General features: G+C 43.1%; 1 protein-coding gene across 1 annotated transcript; it reads left to right on the forward strand.

The window, feature by feature from the left end:
- The first annotated feature begins 11,120 nt into the window (after positions 1-11,120).
- Positions 11,121-17,410, forward strand: LOC125536503 (SUMO-activating enzyme subunit 2). Its single transcript, XM_048699728.1, has 11 exons — positions 11,121-11,328; positions 11,504-11,593; positions 12,264-12,347; positions 12,450-12,668; positions 13,597-13,698; positions 14,748-15,188; positions 15,269-15,498; positions 15,699-15,792; positions 15,880-16,062; positions 16,206-16,303; positions 16,798-17,410. Exons 1-11 carry the CDS (start codon positions 11,284-11,286, stop codon positions 17,099-17,101), a joined length of 1,890 nt encoding a protein of 629 aa, XP_048555685.1. The 5' UTR covers positions 11,121-11,283; the 3' UTR covers positions 17,102-17,410.
- Positions 17,411-17,707: the final 297 nt, after the last annotated feature.

Genomic DNA, 17,707 nt, shown 5'->3' on the forward strand with positions numbered 1-17,707 from the left:
TGGTTCTTTGAGTTGTAACACTAAAACTCGATGGTCGTCCCCTACTTGTTTGCCACCCTGTTTGCGAAGATAAATTCCGCATGTGCGACGATAAATTCCGCACTTATCTCATTCTGCAGACGTCCATTTTCCATTATGCATGTCATTATCTTCATATACTTTCACATGCATAGTGGATTGTCATCATAAGCTGAATTGGATCTCCACAAGTACAACCTGCCATGTGCATTTGCATTCCAAAAGCAAATTAACTTATATGCACATCTTCAAGGGGAGCCCTTGAAACTTATGAAGACAATTCCTTATCCTTTACAATTTCACAGACTATATTCCCCGTTGAAAACTTCAACTAGTTTGTCATCAATCACCAAAAAGGGGGAGATTGTAAGTGCATCTAGTGCCACCCCTAGTTGGTTTTGGAGTATTGACGACAAACCTAGTTGAGGGACTAATGTGTTTGTGAGAATTGCAGGATAACACAGGTAGAAGTCCCTCGCTGATTCGGTTTTACTACCAGAGATGACCCCTAAAAATGTATGAAGACATTGAAGCCAAAGGTGGTATATGAAGATATTCACATTAAAGACTATGACAAAAGAAGACACGTTATGAAGCCTATGGAGCTCGAAGACTTAGATCTTTCGTAGTTCTTTTTCTTTTGTGTTGAGTCATAGGAACCACTGTACTGTTAAGTGGGGTCCAGGAGAACCAGTCAGAATGACTGAAGTGATGCCTAAACCAAAAACCTATGTCTTCGAGTGAAGACAATGAGAGCGAATCTTGTCCAGAGCCGGACAAGTCAGCTTTGCTTGTAGCCCAAGTAAAGTTGCCATGAGAGTTTGAAATCTGACCGTTGAGACACGTGTCAGTTCCTTAGTGACACAGGGTCATTTCGGACAAATCAGGTCGGGTTGCCAAGTGGCTATAAATTGCCCACCCCCTACAACCATAAACGGTTGGCTGCTCAGATTTCAGTGCACGGCTTTTGTCGTTTGAGAGCAACCCACCTCGAAGCCTTTGAGAGAAAATTTCTAGCGAGGAGAAAAGCCCTAACCACCCAGAGCCAGAGAACATTGGGCATCACTTAAGTCTTCTTGTCTGTGTGATCTGAAGACTTAGTACACTTGAGGACTGTGAATCCTCCAGACGGTTAGGCGTCGCGTTCAGAGCATCCAAGAGACATTGTGGATTGCCAGTGAACGAAGTCTGTAAAGGTTTGGGAGTCTACCTTGAAGACTTATCAGAGTGATTGGGCGAGGACTATGTGGCCTTAGCTCAAGGAGAATGCGGTGAGGACTTGGTGTCCTGAGCTGCGCGTTCAGGACTGGGTGTCCGGGACTGTGTGTCCTAAGGTTTAAATACCTAGCCGCTCCAACCAGACGTACAGTTGTCACAGCAACTGGAACTGGTCCAACACATCATTGTCTTCAACGAGTCACTGGTTTCATCTTCACTCCCTTTTACTTACTGATCACTCATTGTGAAGTCATTGCGTGTCTGTTCTATCTTTTGTCTTCACAACGTGAGTGTATGATCTGTTTGGCTTCATAGTATCTTCCTACCTGATCCTAATTACACTAGAGCTATTTGTCACTGTGCTTTCACTCTGTTGCTACTTGACCATGGCTTGCCTAGTGTAGTCTAACTTCCGCTGCATAGTAATAGGCATATCTCTACTGTTTGTCTTCATAACTTCCACGTTTTGAAGACTTTCATAAAAACCGCCTATTCACCCCCCCTAGTCGATATAACGCACTTTCACTCGCAAGGAATTCTCTCTCAAAGGCTTCGAGGTGGGTTGATCTCAAACGACAAAAGCCGTACTTTAACTCTGAGCAGCCAACCGTTTATGGTTGTAGGGGGTGGGCTATTTATAGCCACTAGGCAACCCGACCTGATTTGTCCGAAATGACCCTGGGTCACTAAGGAACTGACACGTGTTTCAACGGTCAGATTTCAAACACACACGACAACTTTACTTGGGCTACAAGCAAAGCTGACTTGTCCGACTCTGGACAAGATTCGCTCTCATAGTCTTCACTCGAAGACATAGGTTTTGGTTAAGCATCACTTCAGTCATTCTGACTTGTTCTCTTGGACCCCACTTAACAGTGCGGTGGTTCCTATGACTCAATAAAGAAGAAAAAGAACTACGAAAGGTCTAAGTCTTCGAGCTCCATAGGCTTCATGCGATGTCTTCTCTTGTCATAGTCTTCAATGTGAGTATCTTCACATACCACCTTTGACATCAATGTCTTCATACATTTTTAGGGGTCATCTCTGGTAGGAAAACCGAATCAATGAGGGACTTCTACCTGTGTTATCCTGCAATTCTCACAAACACATTAGTCCCTCAACTAGGTTTGTTGTCAATACTCCAAAACCAACTAGGGGTGGCACTAGATGCACTTACAATAGGCTTAAGGCCAAAAGGAAATTATGTGGGGCCAAAGAGAGTGTTGCACCAGCACAACTCAAACATAGGCACCCACCGAGCATAGCTCACATGTTGCTTGGGGGCTCTTTGCTTCTCAAAGAACAAAGAGTCTGCACCCTTGCAATAGGCTATCAAGTCAGGCTTGGAAGCTAGGTGTATTCACCTAAAACCCTGGGTTATCCTGCCTCTTTAAGTAAGCCACTCCATCCAGGTAAACCTGGTATGACCCGTCGAACGTTTGACAAGTCAATCTTATAGACCTTGAACTTGTCAAAGTTAAAACGGTGATTGGTTAAAGATTGAGGTCCATCTTAAAAGGCTTTGAAAAATGGTTTAACTCAGTCGGCTGGCAGCCCATGAAAAGCCTCGATTTAGAGCCTGTCAGCCCATGAAAAGCCTTGCATATTCTTTTTGTGTGTTTTACAAAGTTTTTCTCTTTTGACAATATTCATAAGTATTTTCTGATAAACCAGCGTTTATTACAACCCGGCGTGGCTTACAATGCTAAATTGTTAAAGTCCATGATCAGCTATAATCTAGCGTTTATTGCTCCGGTCTGGTTTTGACTACAAGTCACCAATTTTATATGGATAAAGCTGGTGTTTATTATAACCCGGTATGGTTTTATCATAAACCGGCAAGTTTGGACGGAGTCATCAATACTCCAGATAGGTGTTAATCACCCCTGTTTCAAACAACCATGGGTCAAGCAAACGAGGTAGCAGGTATTTTCTATGCTATACCAGCCTTGGTTCTACATCCGGGTTATATATTTGGGCATCATGACCCATCCAGCGGTAAACCGCCAGGACCCTTTTCATTATCTTATATGCAGGAACAAGTTAACATACACCCATTGTGGATTATGCATATAATAAAAATCCCAAAAGCATGGCGAGTTATCAGTATCCAGCAACATAAGTATGCTTGATGGCATAACAGACAAATTTGTTTCAGCATATAAGATGATTGTTTTAGCAAAAATGGTAGGCTGCAACGACTTAAACCGCCTCCGGTTTAGGATTCATCACCAGGACGACTTGAAGTTTGCGGGTCATCTTGAGTCGGTGCATCCTCCTCATCTCTACCCAGTGGCTGGAAGTCAATTGTTGTCCAATCGATTCCAGTTAAAGCTTGGAAAGCGGCTTCTTCACTTATAAGGGGGGAATGATCAATGTTAGGGGCATAAGTGTGCTTACGAATTGGTGGAACAAGATCCTCTACATCATGCATCGGCGCCGGATATCTTTTCTGATCAACATCATAAAGCGGCTAATAATGAGACAGATCCATTTCATCCGCCAATTTGCTAGCTATGGGTTGCATTTCCCTTGTCAGCCTTCGGAGATCATCAATATTAAATTATGTACCATCTTCCTTCATGCTAGGGTAGCCTTGGCCAATATCTACCAGTTCAAGATCTGGAATCCATGCCTTGGCCCGGATTAGCGCAATCAGTGCGCCGGACCTTGCAGCTGATCTTTTGAGTTCATCTAACCGGGCAGGCAACATGGACAACTTCTCAAGTTTCTTTTATCAGTTTTGGAGGAGGCCTGTTATAAGCAGCAGTGCAGATAGCCCGTTGAGATCCAGAATACAACTGCTCTATCAAGGTGTAGGCTTCCTTCAGCTTCATCCACATGTCAGAACCCAGATGGGTAATGCGGGTCCCTGTGACATTACAAGCATCAGTAAACCGGTAATTGATACATTAGAATGACTTGAAAAATATCAGATGAGGATACTCACCAAATACAGCAGAGGTCATAGCGTTTAATTGCCGCTTTAAACCGGCCAGTTCTTCGACCACCGGTTTAAGGGATGTCTCTGCGTCTTCGGCCTTCTTTACTAAAGCAGCCTTCTCCATGTCCTAATCTGCACGTTCCTTCTTGAAGTTTTCTTTTAGCTTCTCCATGGTTGTTAAGGCATTGGTCAGTTCCTCTTTGGCTTTAGAAGCCTCCGCTTGTTGAGATTTGATGTTCTCTTGAAGATCAGTGGTTTGAGAGTCCTTTTTGCTTAGCTCAGCCTATAAAGAACAGACAGGTCATCAACAGGTTGTCTATATTTGAAGTACCAAGTGTATAACAAGTTATGCACTTTGCCCTTGGGGGCTAATGCCTACGAGCTTCATTCTGGAAAATTATTTCAAGTCCCAAGTATAATACAAGCATTATTCTTGACACTTGGGGGCTAATGTACATCTGCTCAAAAGTAACAGTGATTAAAGTCCCGGTTCACCTTGGAAAGGTAAACCGGCCCTTTGGGATTACACAGGCGAAAGTTACAAGGATACAATGCTAAAGTATCGGTTTACTTTTAAGAAAAAGGATCAACCGACCCTTGGAGGATAAGTATGCAAAAATATGGTATTATGAAGTCCCGATTTTTTATTACTATCATAAATAGGCCCTTGGGAGCTACTGGAATTGATACTTACAATTGGACTTAAGAGATAAAAGGATTTGTACTTACTTCATAACATTGCTTCATCAAATTCACTAAACCGGCTTCATAGTCACGATTTGAGTACAGACGGTTCAGAAAACCAGAATGGAGCTCTTGGGTGTTAAGGTGGGCATAGCTTGATAAATCGGTGCTCCACTTGCCTTTCTCCATCGCAACACGTTCTTCTTTGGCACTATGTTTTGCCAGTACAACAGGATGGCCAGGGGATGTGTGGCCAGCGCTAGTGATGATAACCTCATCTTCCTTCTCGCCAGCGGCTTTTTCTGGAGTTGATGGAATATCAGTAGCCTTAATTGGATTAGAAGGTCCATCATCAGTTCGGACTGGACTTGCCAGTTTATCAGCTTGCACAGCGGTATCAACTTGTACTTGTTCATCAACATTATGATTTTGAGGGGGCGGTTCATCAAACATGGCTTCAGTATTTTGACCTTCCGGTTCCGTAGTCGGCTCTAGTTCAATCACCACATGGTCGTTATTCACCCGAGCCTTCTTACTGGGTCTGGCATTGGCTCTAAAAAAAGGAGAACAGATGCAAAGGTTAACATAGCATACAAAGTATAAAGCGTCAAAAGATTGAGTTGAAATACTTACCCAGCAACGGTCTTAAGAGGAGGGAGTTGTGTGGCCGTTGATTCGTCGGATGATGAAGGAGGTGTTACCTAATAATTCGAATCGGACGGATTAAGAGGTTGTTGGAAATAGCCTGCCTTGGGATAAGAAGTGTCAGAAGTGGGTGAGACCTCAGGTCAGCATTTTCGAACCGGGGTGTTTGGTAAATCGGTTGAAGTGACCGTTTGGCCGCTGTGCCGGGTTGTGCGGCGAGCCTCGTGCTGCTGCTTCTTCAAAAGAAATTTTGGATCCAAGTAAGCAAGAGGGTGAGAAAATCTTACTTTCTGGACTGCTTGACGGATTTTTTGTGTTGGCAGAGGGTCTGAACCGGAGGAAAGGATAATTACCTCTGCATCGTCAGCTTGGCTTCCCTCAACGTCCTCCTGATAAATATCATTGTCAATGAGGTGCATGAAAAGTGAACCAAGTGAATCAAGTTCTACCTTTGCTTCCGGTTCATCAGGGTCATCATCAAGCTCTAAATCGATGGGTTCAGTTGCCCTCTTCTTCATAGTTTTCTTGACAACTTTCGTTTTAGGATGAGAAGGCTTCACCGCTTTCTCCTGTGATTTCTTTTTCTAGAACAAATCATCACCCTGTTTAAAACATGGGCAGAGGGTATTAAAAGTTGCACAGTTCAAAAATACCAGGTGTAAAGCGGAAGCAAAACAATTATTACAGCAGGCGGTTTGTTCTATGTGTAAAAGGGACTTAACCCGGTCTTGCTACAGACAGCTTCCGGTTCATTCAGCATTTTCTTGGCAGACTCAGTAACTTCCTCATCTGTTAGTTGAATGTCAATATGACGTTGGGAGTGTTTTACATCACCGGTGTACTCGCACATTAAACCGGAGCGGCGACTTAACGACAAGATACTCCAGGACATCCAGCAACGAACGAAGTCCACACCTGTTAAACCGTTGGCCATGAAAGCTCTAAGTTTGGCGAGTTGTGGTGCATATGATGCCCATTCCTTGGCACTTAGTCATTGCGGAAGCGGATGAGTATTGGCAAGCCGGTGAGTACGGTAACCCGGTAGAGGATTCTCATCTTCAGGAGAGGTGTCTTTGCAATAGAACCAAGTTTGATTCCACTCCTTTGGGTGACCGTGAAGTTTGGCATGAGGAAAACTAACATCCTTCCTTTTCTGAATGGAGACGCCACCGAGTTCAGTATTGGGCCCGTCTACGTATTCAGTGCGACGATTTAAGTGGAAGAAATCTCGGAACAACTCGACAGTCGGCTCTTCTTGTAGATAGGCTTCACAAAACACCTGAAAGTTGCAGATATTGGATACAGAGTTGGGTCCAATATCTTGAGGGTGGATCTGAAAGCTGGCAAGTACATCCCGAAAAAACTTGGATCCAGGCGGTTTAAAACCACGGCCTATATGATCAGCAAACACTACTACTTCACCATCTCTGGGGGTAGGAGGATTTTCTGGCCCAGGAACTCGCCATCGGATTTCATTTTTCTTCGTTAAGTTACCAATTTTGACCATTCCATTCAGTCGTTCTTCAGTAACCCGGGAAGGAGCCCAGTTACAAGAATAGAATTGCTTGGCCATTGCAAGTGAAGAGCTGGAAAGGAATAATGTCGGTTTATGGTTCATTAATGACAATGCATAAAGTACAACAGGTTGAGGAAAAAGGAATTCAAGCATGCGAAATTGATAAACCAGAGGAAGTTATAAACCGCCTACGACAGAGTGTTTATAAGTGGTAAAGCGATGAACGGTTTACAAGGGGACTAATGGCATATGACAGATTATTTTCTACAGAGATAAACCGCCTGTGTAGGTAAAAAAAGTACAGATCTGAAGCAAAAAATGGCTAAGTGAAGAAAAACAGGTTTCACAGAATCACGTTCGCGTTTTGGATCTACCGCAAGTCAAGAAAAGGGAAAAGATTTCGACCTAAAAACAGTATGGTCCTGAAGCAGTTCACAAAAGGTCTAGATCAAAGTTCTTACGTGTACAAGGTTTCGTTTAATGGCTGAGATAAGGACTACCATAGTTACTACACGAAACGCATCAAGTCTTAGGTCTGCTATATACGGACTGACGAAGAATAGGAAGGGAGCACCATGAACTCGTATGAACCCTAAGTGGATCTACAGGGAAAGAGGAGAAGGCTTACAAGAGCTATCGAAGTAGCGGAGGTGAGCCGCGTCTCTCTGGAGCGATCAGGTCGATGCAGCGGCCAACGATGAGGCAGAGACGAAGCTCGACGACGGCGGCAGTGCTCGGGTGCGTAGGCGTCGCGAGGAGGAAGAAGAGAGAAGAAGGCAACGGAAAGAAAAGGAAGGGGTCCTCCGCCCTATTTATAAGGACAAAGAGATAAGCGACACGCGCGGGAATCGAGGAGCCCAAAAATGGATAGATCACGAGATTGTTGCCTCAATTGTTGGATGCTCATTAATAAAAGGGGTATCTTCAGCTTTAAATGAACAGGTGATGTCACGGCGGTTTACTACAAATCCAGAGGATGACGTCAGGGCGGTTTACAAGCTCTATGCGAAAGTGCAAGGGAAGGAATTTTCCTAAGTGTTGAAGATTGACATGAACAAGTTCAAATCAATCTGCGGCCTAATGTTGGGGATATTATTACTGGCCGTAAACTGGCCAAGAGTGGCCGGGTTAACTCTATGATGATTACTATTTGAAGCCCAGGAAGACAAAGGATGATGGCGCTTCATGAAGGCCCAAGGCCCAAAGGCGGGTTAAGGCCTGTAGACATAAACCGACATTATCATGTAACTTGTATTATAAGATAGAAAGAATAGAGACCGAGTTGGATACGTTGATGATTCGGCCTCGGGACTCTGTAAACCGGCGGGCGTCGACCTATGTATATAAAGGGGTGACCCGGCGACAGTTTAGGGACAACACACAACAACTCGAGAGGCAGGCAAAGCGGATTCGCTCCTTGGTCATCGAAATCCTAGCAATACCATCACAACTGGAGTAGGCTTTTACCTTCATCGTAAGGGGCCGAACGAGTATAAACTCTTGCGTCCTTTGTCCGCTTTAACCCCTTTAAGCTAACCCGTAGCGATGGCTCCACGACTAAGTCCTTTCACGAGGACATCTGCCGTGACAAAACCACGATAAGAGGTTGGTTATTTCCTTTGTTCGTTTTTGTTCCGAGTCGAGTCCCACCTGCGACGCCTCTTTTTTTCTCCTTGGGTGTATCCCACCAGTAAGAGAACACGACACCACATTTATTTAGTGGGCCCACATGTAAGGAGCAGCGGAATGGTCCACAAATGCCCAGGTTACGGTCAAATGCCTTTGATTGGATGAAAGGGAGGAGATGTGTATTTCCATAAGAGTACACAATAGATTGAGGCAAAATTGATCATAGATGAAAACTAAGGGTAGAACCATCGGCTAAGAACCAACCGAGTAGAAGGATCTGAAAAACCTAGTAAAGAAAAATCTATGAATAGGAAATATATATATAAGAATCCAATGTCATGACAATTCCAATCCTATAGAAATAAAAACTGAAAACACATGAATTGGTAGCAGTATTTGTTTGGTTGGCCATATGATTTTTTTTCCAATAAAATATTAAGTATGTTATAATTTCCAATGAAATAAAGAAGATTTCCACAAGGTTGCATTATATGGATTTTATTCCTTTAAAAATACATACAAAATATACCACAAGAAACAATGATTTATTTCCAGTCACACGAATCCAAAATTTTAAGAAATTAACTCCTCCAATATTGCTAGCAGAATATTCAAACCAAAATAGACCCTAAATTCCAGAAAAAAAACCCCTTCTATGTGAGTTTTATCACCTCTAGACTGGAGGGAGCATTTCTGTTTGAGAAAAAGAAAAAGACTAGAAGGAGCAGAGATTCAAAAGCCAAAGGTCAATCGGCAGTTCTCAAAAGCTCCCAGCAGGTCCCACCGCCCGCCCACATGAACAAGTTCAGATCAATCTGGGGCCTAATGTTGGGGATATTATTACTGGACGTAAACCGGCCAGGAGTGGCCGGGTTAACTCTATGATGATTACTATTTGAAGTCCACGAAGACAAATGATGATGGCGCTTCATGAAGGCCCAAGGCCCAAAGGCGGGTTAAGGTCTGTAGACATAAACCGACATTATCATGTAACTTGTATTATAAGATAGAATGAATATAGACTGAGTTGGATACGTTGATGATCCGCCCTCGGGACTCTGTAAACCGGCGGGCGTCAACCTATGTATATAAAGGGGCGACCCGGCGGCAGTTTAGGGACAACACACAACAACTCGAGAGCCAGGCAAAGCGGATTCGCTCCTTGGTCATCGAAACCCTAGCAATACCATCACAACTGGAGTAGGCTTTTACCTTCATCGTAAGGGGCCGAACTAGTATAAACTCTTGCGTCCTTTGTCCGCTTTAACCCCTTTAAGCTAACCCGTAGCGATGGCTCCACGACTAAGTCTTTTCACGAGGACATCTGCCGTGACAAAACCACGACAAGAGGTTGGTTATTTCCTTTGTTCGTTTTTGTTCCGAGTCGAGTCCCACCTGCGACGCCTCTTTTTTTTTCTCCTTGGGTGTATCCCACCAGTAAGAGAACACGACACCACATTTATTTAGCGGGCCCACATGTAAGGAGCAGCGGAATGGTCCACAAACAGTGGCGGAGGCAGGAATCGTAAATTTATGATCTTGAGGGGGGCCCGATTAAGAAAACATAACAAAAAAAATACTGTTCACGCCCAAAATACAAAGAAGTGACTAATGTTGGGGAGGGCCCGGGCCCCTGCCACCCCCCCCTGCCTCCGCCACTGTCCACAAATGCCCAGGTCACGGTCAAATGCCTTTGATTGGATGAAAGGGAGGAGATGTGTATTTCCATAAGAGTACACAATAGATTGAGGCAAAATTGATCATAGATGAAAACTAAGGGTAGAACCATCGGCTAAGAACCAACCGAGTAGAAGGATATGAAAAACCTAGTAAAGAAAAATCTATGAATAGGAAATATATATAAGAATCCAATGTCATGACAATTCCAATCCCATAGAAATAAAAACTGAAAACACATGAATTGGTAGTAGTATTTGTTTGGTTGGCCATATGATTTTTTTCCAATAAAATATTAAGTATGTTATAATTTCCAATGAAATAAAGAAGATTTCCACAAGGTTGCATTATATGGATTTTATTCCTTTAAAAATACATACAAAATATACCGCAGGAAACAATGATTTATTTCCAGTCACATAAATCCAAAATTTTAAGAAATTAACTCCTCCAATATTGCTAGCTGAATATTCAAACCAAAATAGACCCTAAATTCCAGAAAGAAGCCCCTTCTATGTGAGCATTTCTGTTTGAGCAAAAGAAAAAGACTAGAGGGAGCAGAGATTCAAAAGCCAAAGGTCAACCGGCAGTTCCCAAAAGGCTCCCAGCAGGCCCCACCGCCCGCCCGCCCACAGATCGTAGCATATCCATCCATCCAGTCCAACCGTCCCGTCGTCCTGCAAGGCTGCAACCAGGCCGCGCAACTGACCACCAGCCGCGGCAGTGCGACGGACCCCTCAATTTCCACGACGCTTCCTTTCCTCCCGTTCCCCCCTCCGGGTGCGGAACGACGCGACGCGACGCGACCCGCCTCACCTCATCAAAGCCTCCCTCCCCTTCCTCCATCTCCCCCCTCCCCTCCTCCCAAATCTCCCCCCCCCAAATTCCTTTCCCACCCAAACCAAACCCTCGGCGCCTCAAAACCCTCGCCTCCGCCGGCGCCCCCTCCCCCATGGCCTCCGCCGCCGCCCCCGCCTCCTCGGAGGAGGCCGTCAAGGTAGGCCCCGCCGCCAGCCCTCTCCCTCCGCCCCGCCCCGTCCCCCGTGCTCCCGCCGCCGCGGGCGCTCGTGGGGATCTCCGCGGCCCGTGTTCTTTCCCCCCCTTCCTGTTCCTGGGATTTCGGCGCCTGATTCGGTCCGTACGGTTGGTGCCGGTGTTCGCTTTGTGCGCAGGCGGCGAAGGTTCTGATGGTCGGGGCTGGAGGCATCGGGTGCGAGCTCCTCAAGACCCTCGCGCTCTCGGGCTTCAGCGACATCCACGTCGTAAGTTTGTTATCTACTATACTACATGGCCCCTTGCTTCGGCGCCCTTTGTTGACACCGCGCCTAGGTTTAGTTCGAATCTAGCTTGCACATTAGCTGTTGTCGGCAGCACCGCGGTGGATGGCCGGTGCGTCTCTTTGTCGGTAGCGGGATCTGTGATGGTGTTAGCGTTGACTTGAAGCTGAAAAATAGATGCATAAACTGCTTCTGCAGCTAATCTATCCAAGGTTTTCCTCTAGGCTGCGCTTACTTGCATCTGCGCTGGCGTGATTGTATTGATTTTATGGCGCTGGTACTGCCTTCTTAGATTGTGCATTAGGAATTTGATAACACACCTTTGTTTGGCTTTTGATAAAATGACACACACTTGTTGTCACTTACATATAGTCAATGGCCGCAAAGTGTGTCATTTGTATCAAAGTTACAGACAAAGGTGTGTTGTTTTGTCAAAAATTTCATTGTGCATAGGGCGAGCCCAGTTGGCTCATGTTTTATGCACTGTCATGAAAGGTGATATCTTCGCGGTACTTCCTTGAGGTTGATGTACCTTGTATGCAAAATAGTTTTAAAACAGGCAGGGAGTAATCCTTGTTCAGGCAACCAGAGCTACACAAATCAATTTGCTTGACACACTTATGAAATGGTTCATCTTGCTGCTTTTATTATGCAGATTGACTTGGACACGATTGAGGTCAGCAATCTGAACAGACAGTTTTTGTTTCGGAAGAGTCATGTGGGACAGTCAAAAGCCCATGTAAGTATATTTTCTACATGAACATATGATGGGTATAGTTATCTTGGGGACTTCTTCATAATTGATGCCTGCTTATGATGTTTCCACCATTGATTTTGTCAGGTTGCTCGTGATGCTATTCTGAAATTTAGGCCAAACATCAATATAGAATCACACCATGCAAATGTTAAGGATGCCCAGTTCAACGTTGACTTTTTCAAGCAGTTTAATGTAGTTTTGAATGGCCTTGATAACTTGGATGCTAGACGACATGTGAATCGCCTCTGCCTTGCTGCTGAAGTTCCATTGGTTGAGAGTGGGACCACTGGGTTTCTCGGACAGGTCAGTTGACCAAATATCATGGTTTTTGTCTCTTTATCTTTGCATCTCCCTTGTCACTAATGCCTGTGGGTATTGTTATGTTTGTCTTTTGTATTTTGCTTGTAGTACTCCTGCTACAAGGTATTCCATGATATTTGATTGTTGGCCAGTGTGCTAACCGCTGGTGGTCCCTTTTCATTTTCTTAGTAAGATAGCAGTAATATTTACCCTAGGTGTACAACCTTCCACTTGAGATGGCCATCGTGTACTTTCTGATAACATGGCTAAATGTTTGGTCTGGGCCTTTGCACAATTACGTAAGGACACATGCAGAAATGCATTGTCATTTTGAAACTGGACCTTCTGGGTGTATATAAGCTCACATGTATAACAGAAAGTAGGCATCTGCCCACTCTCTTCCACAAGAGCTGCTTATGCATGCTTTAAAAAAATGACGAATTTAAATCCTATATACAACCCGCAGCATGTCGTGCTGGTATTTATGCTATATTTTGTGTATGCTTTGCATATGGTTGACATTTGTTTGATAGTCGTGTACATATCATTGCATTTTGTAGTTGACTTGAAGCTGAAAAATAAGAGCCGAATAAGAGACATAATCTGGAAACTTGTACATCAAATAGTTGTGCCACGAGCATGCAATATGAGTCAACATTTGATCATGTACATCAATTGCCAAAACCCAAGTGTTATTTTGATATAAATGCATGCCATTTAGTGGCCAGGCCTAAACTGCTTGGTATAAAACAAGTTTTCTGTACCTCACTGTTGTTTTAAACATACTCGTTATTTATAGCACATCTGTCAACTGTGAAACCAATGTTTCAACCAATGTTTCACGGTCACTGAACTAATCAAGGAGTCTGGCTCTCTGCTGAATAGGTCAAGTTAATGCTTTACTAAAAGCAATTGTCATTCTATTTTGCAGGTTACCGTTCATGTCAAGGGTAAAACAGAATGCTATGAATGCCAACCTAAGCCTATCCCAAAATCATATCCAGTCTGCACAATTACAAGCACTCCATCAAAGGTTCCTCTTTTTGCCTCTGCATGTTGATTATTTTCATGTCTGCTTTTCTTATTGTGATATTAGTTAAGTTCTGCTATTTCTTCTGAGGCTAAGTATCATGTTGGTTTGTATGTTCTTAATATGCATAGTTAGTTTTGTTTAATGTGGGAAGGAATATTTCTTATATAGTTAGTTAGTATATTTTGAGTTAAATTATTAATGGCTTCATACCCCTGTAACCCTGTTTATATCTAGAAATAAGCTTATTTATTCGGCCTTTGTTTCTTGGATTAGTTCTGATGGAACCTTGCAAGAAAAGTCATTTAAACTGGATGCTGTTTGACCTAGTTGCCTAATATTGTACTCCCTCTGTCCGGGTTTATTGGGCCCGGAGACAAGATCGGCAGGACCAAGGAACCTAGTAACTGCCCTTGATTAAGGTGAAAATTTCCAGTGTTTAATTGTGACGCACGTTTTGGTAGCCACGTAATTTAATGCACACTCTAGGTAATCCAGCCAGCAGCCCAGAGTTCACGCGCATACTGATGCTTGGCCGTTAGCATGGCCAATCTGAAGACTAGGAGAAGCGCATGCGTCTGTTTAGGTCGCTGCATGCAATGGGCTAGTAAATTTCCCTCGGTCCTCTGGAACTGAATGAGTTTGATTTCAAGAAAATTAATTAGAAGGGCCTTATAAATCGGGACGTAGTATTGTGGCTGAGAGGCCTAATAAACCCGGACGGAGGGAGTACTCCCTCCATCCAGAGTTACTTGTTGCTCAAACAGATGTATCTAGCATTGAAATACATCTAGATACATCCATTTCAATGACAACTAATTCCAGACGGAGGTAGTATCATTTATGAATGCTGCATATCTTGGAATCCTCAAAATGTGAGTTTAATGCACAGAAGATACATTCTAACAAACATTCATTTGCTTGCTTTTGGTAGTCACAGTTCTCATGTAATTAGTATTTGAAGTATCAACATTTTTTACTTGGTAAATTTTGTAATATTTTTCAAAACACACAACGAGCTTTAATGGCATTATTTAATTTCCTTTTTGCAGTTTGTTCATTGCATTGTTTGGGCAAAGGAGCTTCTTTTTGCTAAGCTATTTGGTGATAAGAACCAAGATAATGACCTTAATGTGCATTCAAAAGATGGCAGCAGTTCAAAGTCAGATGTCTTTGAAAGGGATGTTGATGAAGATCTTGATCAGTATGCTCAGAGGATTTATGATCATGTATTTGGTTATAATATCGAAGTTGCCTTAGAGAATGAAGAAACCTGGAAGAATCGGAGAAGACCAAATCCAGTATACATTAGAGACACATTACCTGAAGCAGTAAAGCAAAATGGTAGCTCGCGGGACTGCAGTAATGATCATGAAGAGCCTTCTGCTATGGCATCTTTAGGTCTTACAAATCCTCAAGAGATATGGACTCTGGCTGAAAATTCAAGAGTGCTTTTGGAGGCTTTTAAATTGTTTTTTGAGAAAAGAGAGAAGGTCTGTATATGTTAAGTTCAAGTTCTGTAAACTTTTAAGAAATATTTTTTTTGTATATGATTCGTTTTTTCTGATCTCAGGAAATAGGGAACTTGGTTTTTGACAAGGATGACCAGTTAGCAGTTGAGTTTGTTACTGCTGCGGCTAATATCAGAGCTCACTCTTTTGGTATACCACTACATAGCCTATTTGAAGCTAAAGGTGTTGCTGGAAACATAGTTCATGCTGTGGCAACAACAAATGCTATAATAGCTGGTCTCATTGTTATCGAAGCAATCAAAGTTCTCCGGGATGATTACAAGAACTACAGGTGACTATACTTAATTTGTGCTGCTGTTGTTACAGTTCAGTTTACCTGCTTTCTGGATATGGTAGTTCGAAAAGAGTGCTGCTGTTGCCACTTTTCTGGCACCCCTTTTTACATGGTATCATATGTTATTCATGCATTTCTGTGCCTATCTCACCGGCAATACAGTAAATACTGTAACTTCATTTTTTGACATGTTACAGAATGACATATTGTCTTGAACATCCTACAAAGAAGTTGCTCCTGATGCCTGTAGAACCTTTTGAACCTAATACATCATGCTATGTCTGCTCTGAGGTATTTTGCACTGTCTAAGATGTCTCGGTTCTTATATGTTATTCCCATCTTTTGTATCTGACATGAAACTAAAACTGAATGCATCAGACCCCTCTTCTGCTGGATGTTAACACTAAGGTCACAAAGCTTAAGGAGGTTATCGACAAGATTATAAAAAGCAAACTTGGAATGAACCTACCGTTGGTAATGATTGGCTCTACACTTGTTTTTGAGGATGGCGATGGCTTAGAGGAAGACGAGGCTGCAAACTATGCTTTAAACCTTGAGAAGGTACTATCCTCGTATACTCATAATGTTTCATGTTCAATGCACTCCCATGTCATTTGTCCCCTTTCTAGTCTGTGGCCCTCGTGTTTCCATATTTTCGATTACAATATATTTATTGCCAGCTTGGTGTTGATCAACTATTACAGGTCTTGGCTGAACTGCCAGCTCCAGTTATTAATGGTACAAAGCTTACCGTTGAGGATTTCCAGCAGGAGCTGTCATGCAGCATCAACATCAAGCACAGGTTCATATCTGTATTTTCCTTGTATTAATGCCAGTTATGTCTTCTAAAACTATACCTTAGCTGGATGTTTGCATCGTATATAAAATTATTGGGTTCCCCTTGCCTTCCAAGTTCCAACAGCGTTTATAAAGTACGAGTATTAGTTATGACGACTCTTGTGCAATAAAAACTGGTTGTAGATTTATACAATATACATAGAACACCTTCATACAATTTTGCTAATTAAAGTTAGCTGATGATTTCCCACTGTCCCAGAGTGGTAGCATGATGCTAAAACTGACGTTGTTTTACAAAATGTTTTCACATACAAATTGGTTTTATCATGTAATGTTCTTCACACATTCCATGCTTAATATCATACCTCATATACATGGATAGATTGCTCTAGCAGAGGCAAATGTGACCTGAATACTGTATTTCTGTCATATGCATACTTTTTCACTTCAGTACCTCTGTCAACAACTAGAGCTTAATTTCTTCTGTGATCCATGCAGGGAAGAGTTTGACGAGGAGAAAGAGCCTGACGGAATGGTTTTATCTGGATGGTCTGCTCCGGTGGAGAAACAGATTAATAGTAACGGGGAGAACAAGTCGGCAGCTTCTTCATCCAGTGCGCATGCCACTGATGACACCGTTGAGGATCCATCTAAACCTGGGATGAAGCGCAAGCTGGATGAACTGTTGGAAACAAAGGAAAACTGTGATGCATCCAGTAGTGCTCAGGTTGTTGAAGACGATGATGATTGTACGATGCTTGACGGGAACCCAGCGTTAATCAAGAAAAAGAGATTGCAATAGCAGTCGATCCTGTCTTGCTCGTCTAGAGATAATAGCTGTTGACCCCTGCTGTCATGGCTAACTCATTGTTCCAACGTAGCATCTTTGGTAACTTATCTATGTGGTGATGTTAGGCTGATGATGATATTGAGCTATCAGTGACTACCCCTGGGACATATTTTTTGGCTTTAGATACCGCGCCGTAGGAATGTAATTTGTAGTTGAGTTTGTAGGCACAGGAGCGACTAATGCCCTGCTGACAGTCAGCTGTAAGGGTAAAATTGTGTTTCTCTGCTAAGGAGAATGGATTATAATTTTTGCTCTTCTTTCTGTATCGTATTGGTAATGTTGTCGGGGGAACGTCAGCTGGAAGGGGAATGACAAGCGAATGCTTTTTCTTGAGCTCAAACGCGCGAGATCTTGCTGGCTGTTTTAGTTGCTGATGAGATCAAATGGTGGCAGTTTTAAAGGAAAAGTATCTTCTTTGAAGAAACTGTCAATGTTGTCCCGAAGAAGTTCTTCGAAATGCCACCGGCCTACCTCATCTCACCGAATCGTTCGCCAACTAAGAGGGTCCTATTTTGGTTATGTTTTGTTTCTTTTAACAGTTCCCTGGTAAAAAATCAA

The sequence above is a fragment of the Triticum urartu genome, chromosome 2 (genome assembly GCF_003073215.2).
Source record: "Triticum urartu cultivar G1812 chromosome 2, Tu2.1, whole genome shotgun sequence".
Lineage (NCBI taxonomy): Eukaryota > Viridiplantae > Streptophyta > Magnoliopsida > Poales > Poaceae > Triticum > Triticum urartu.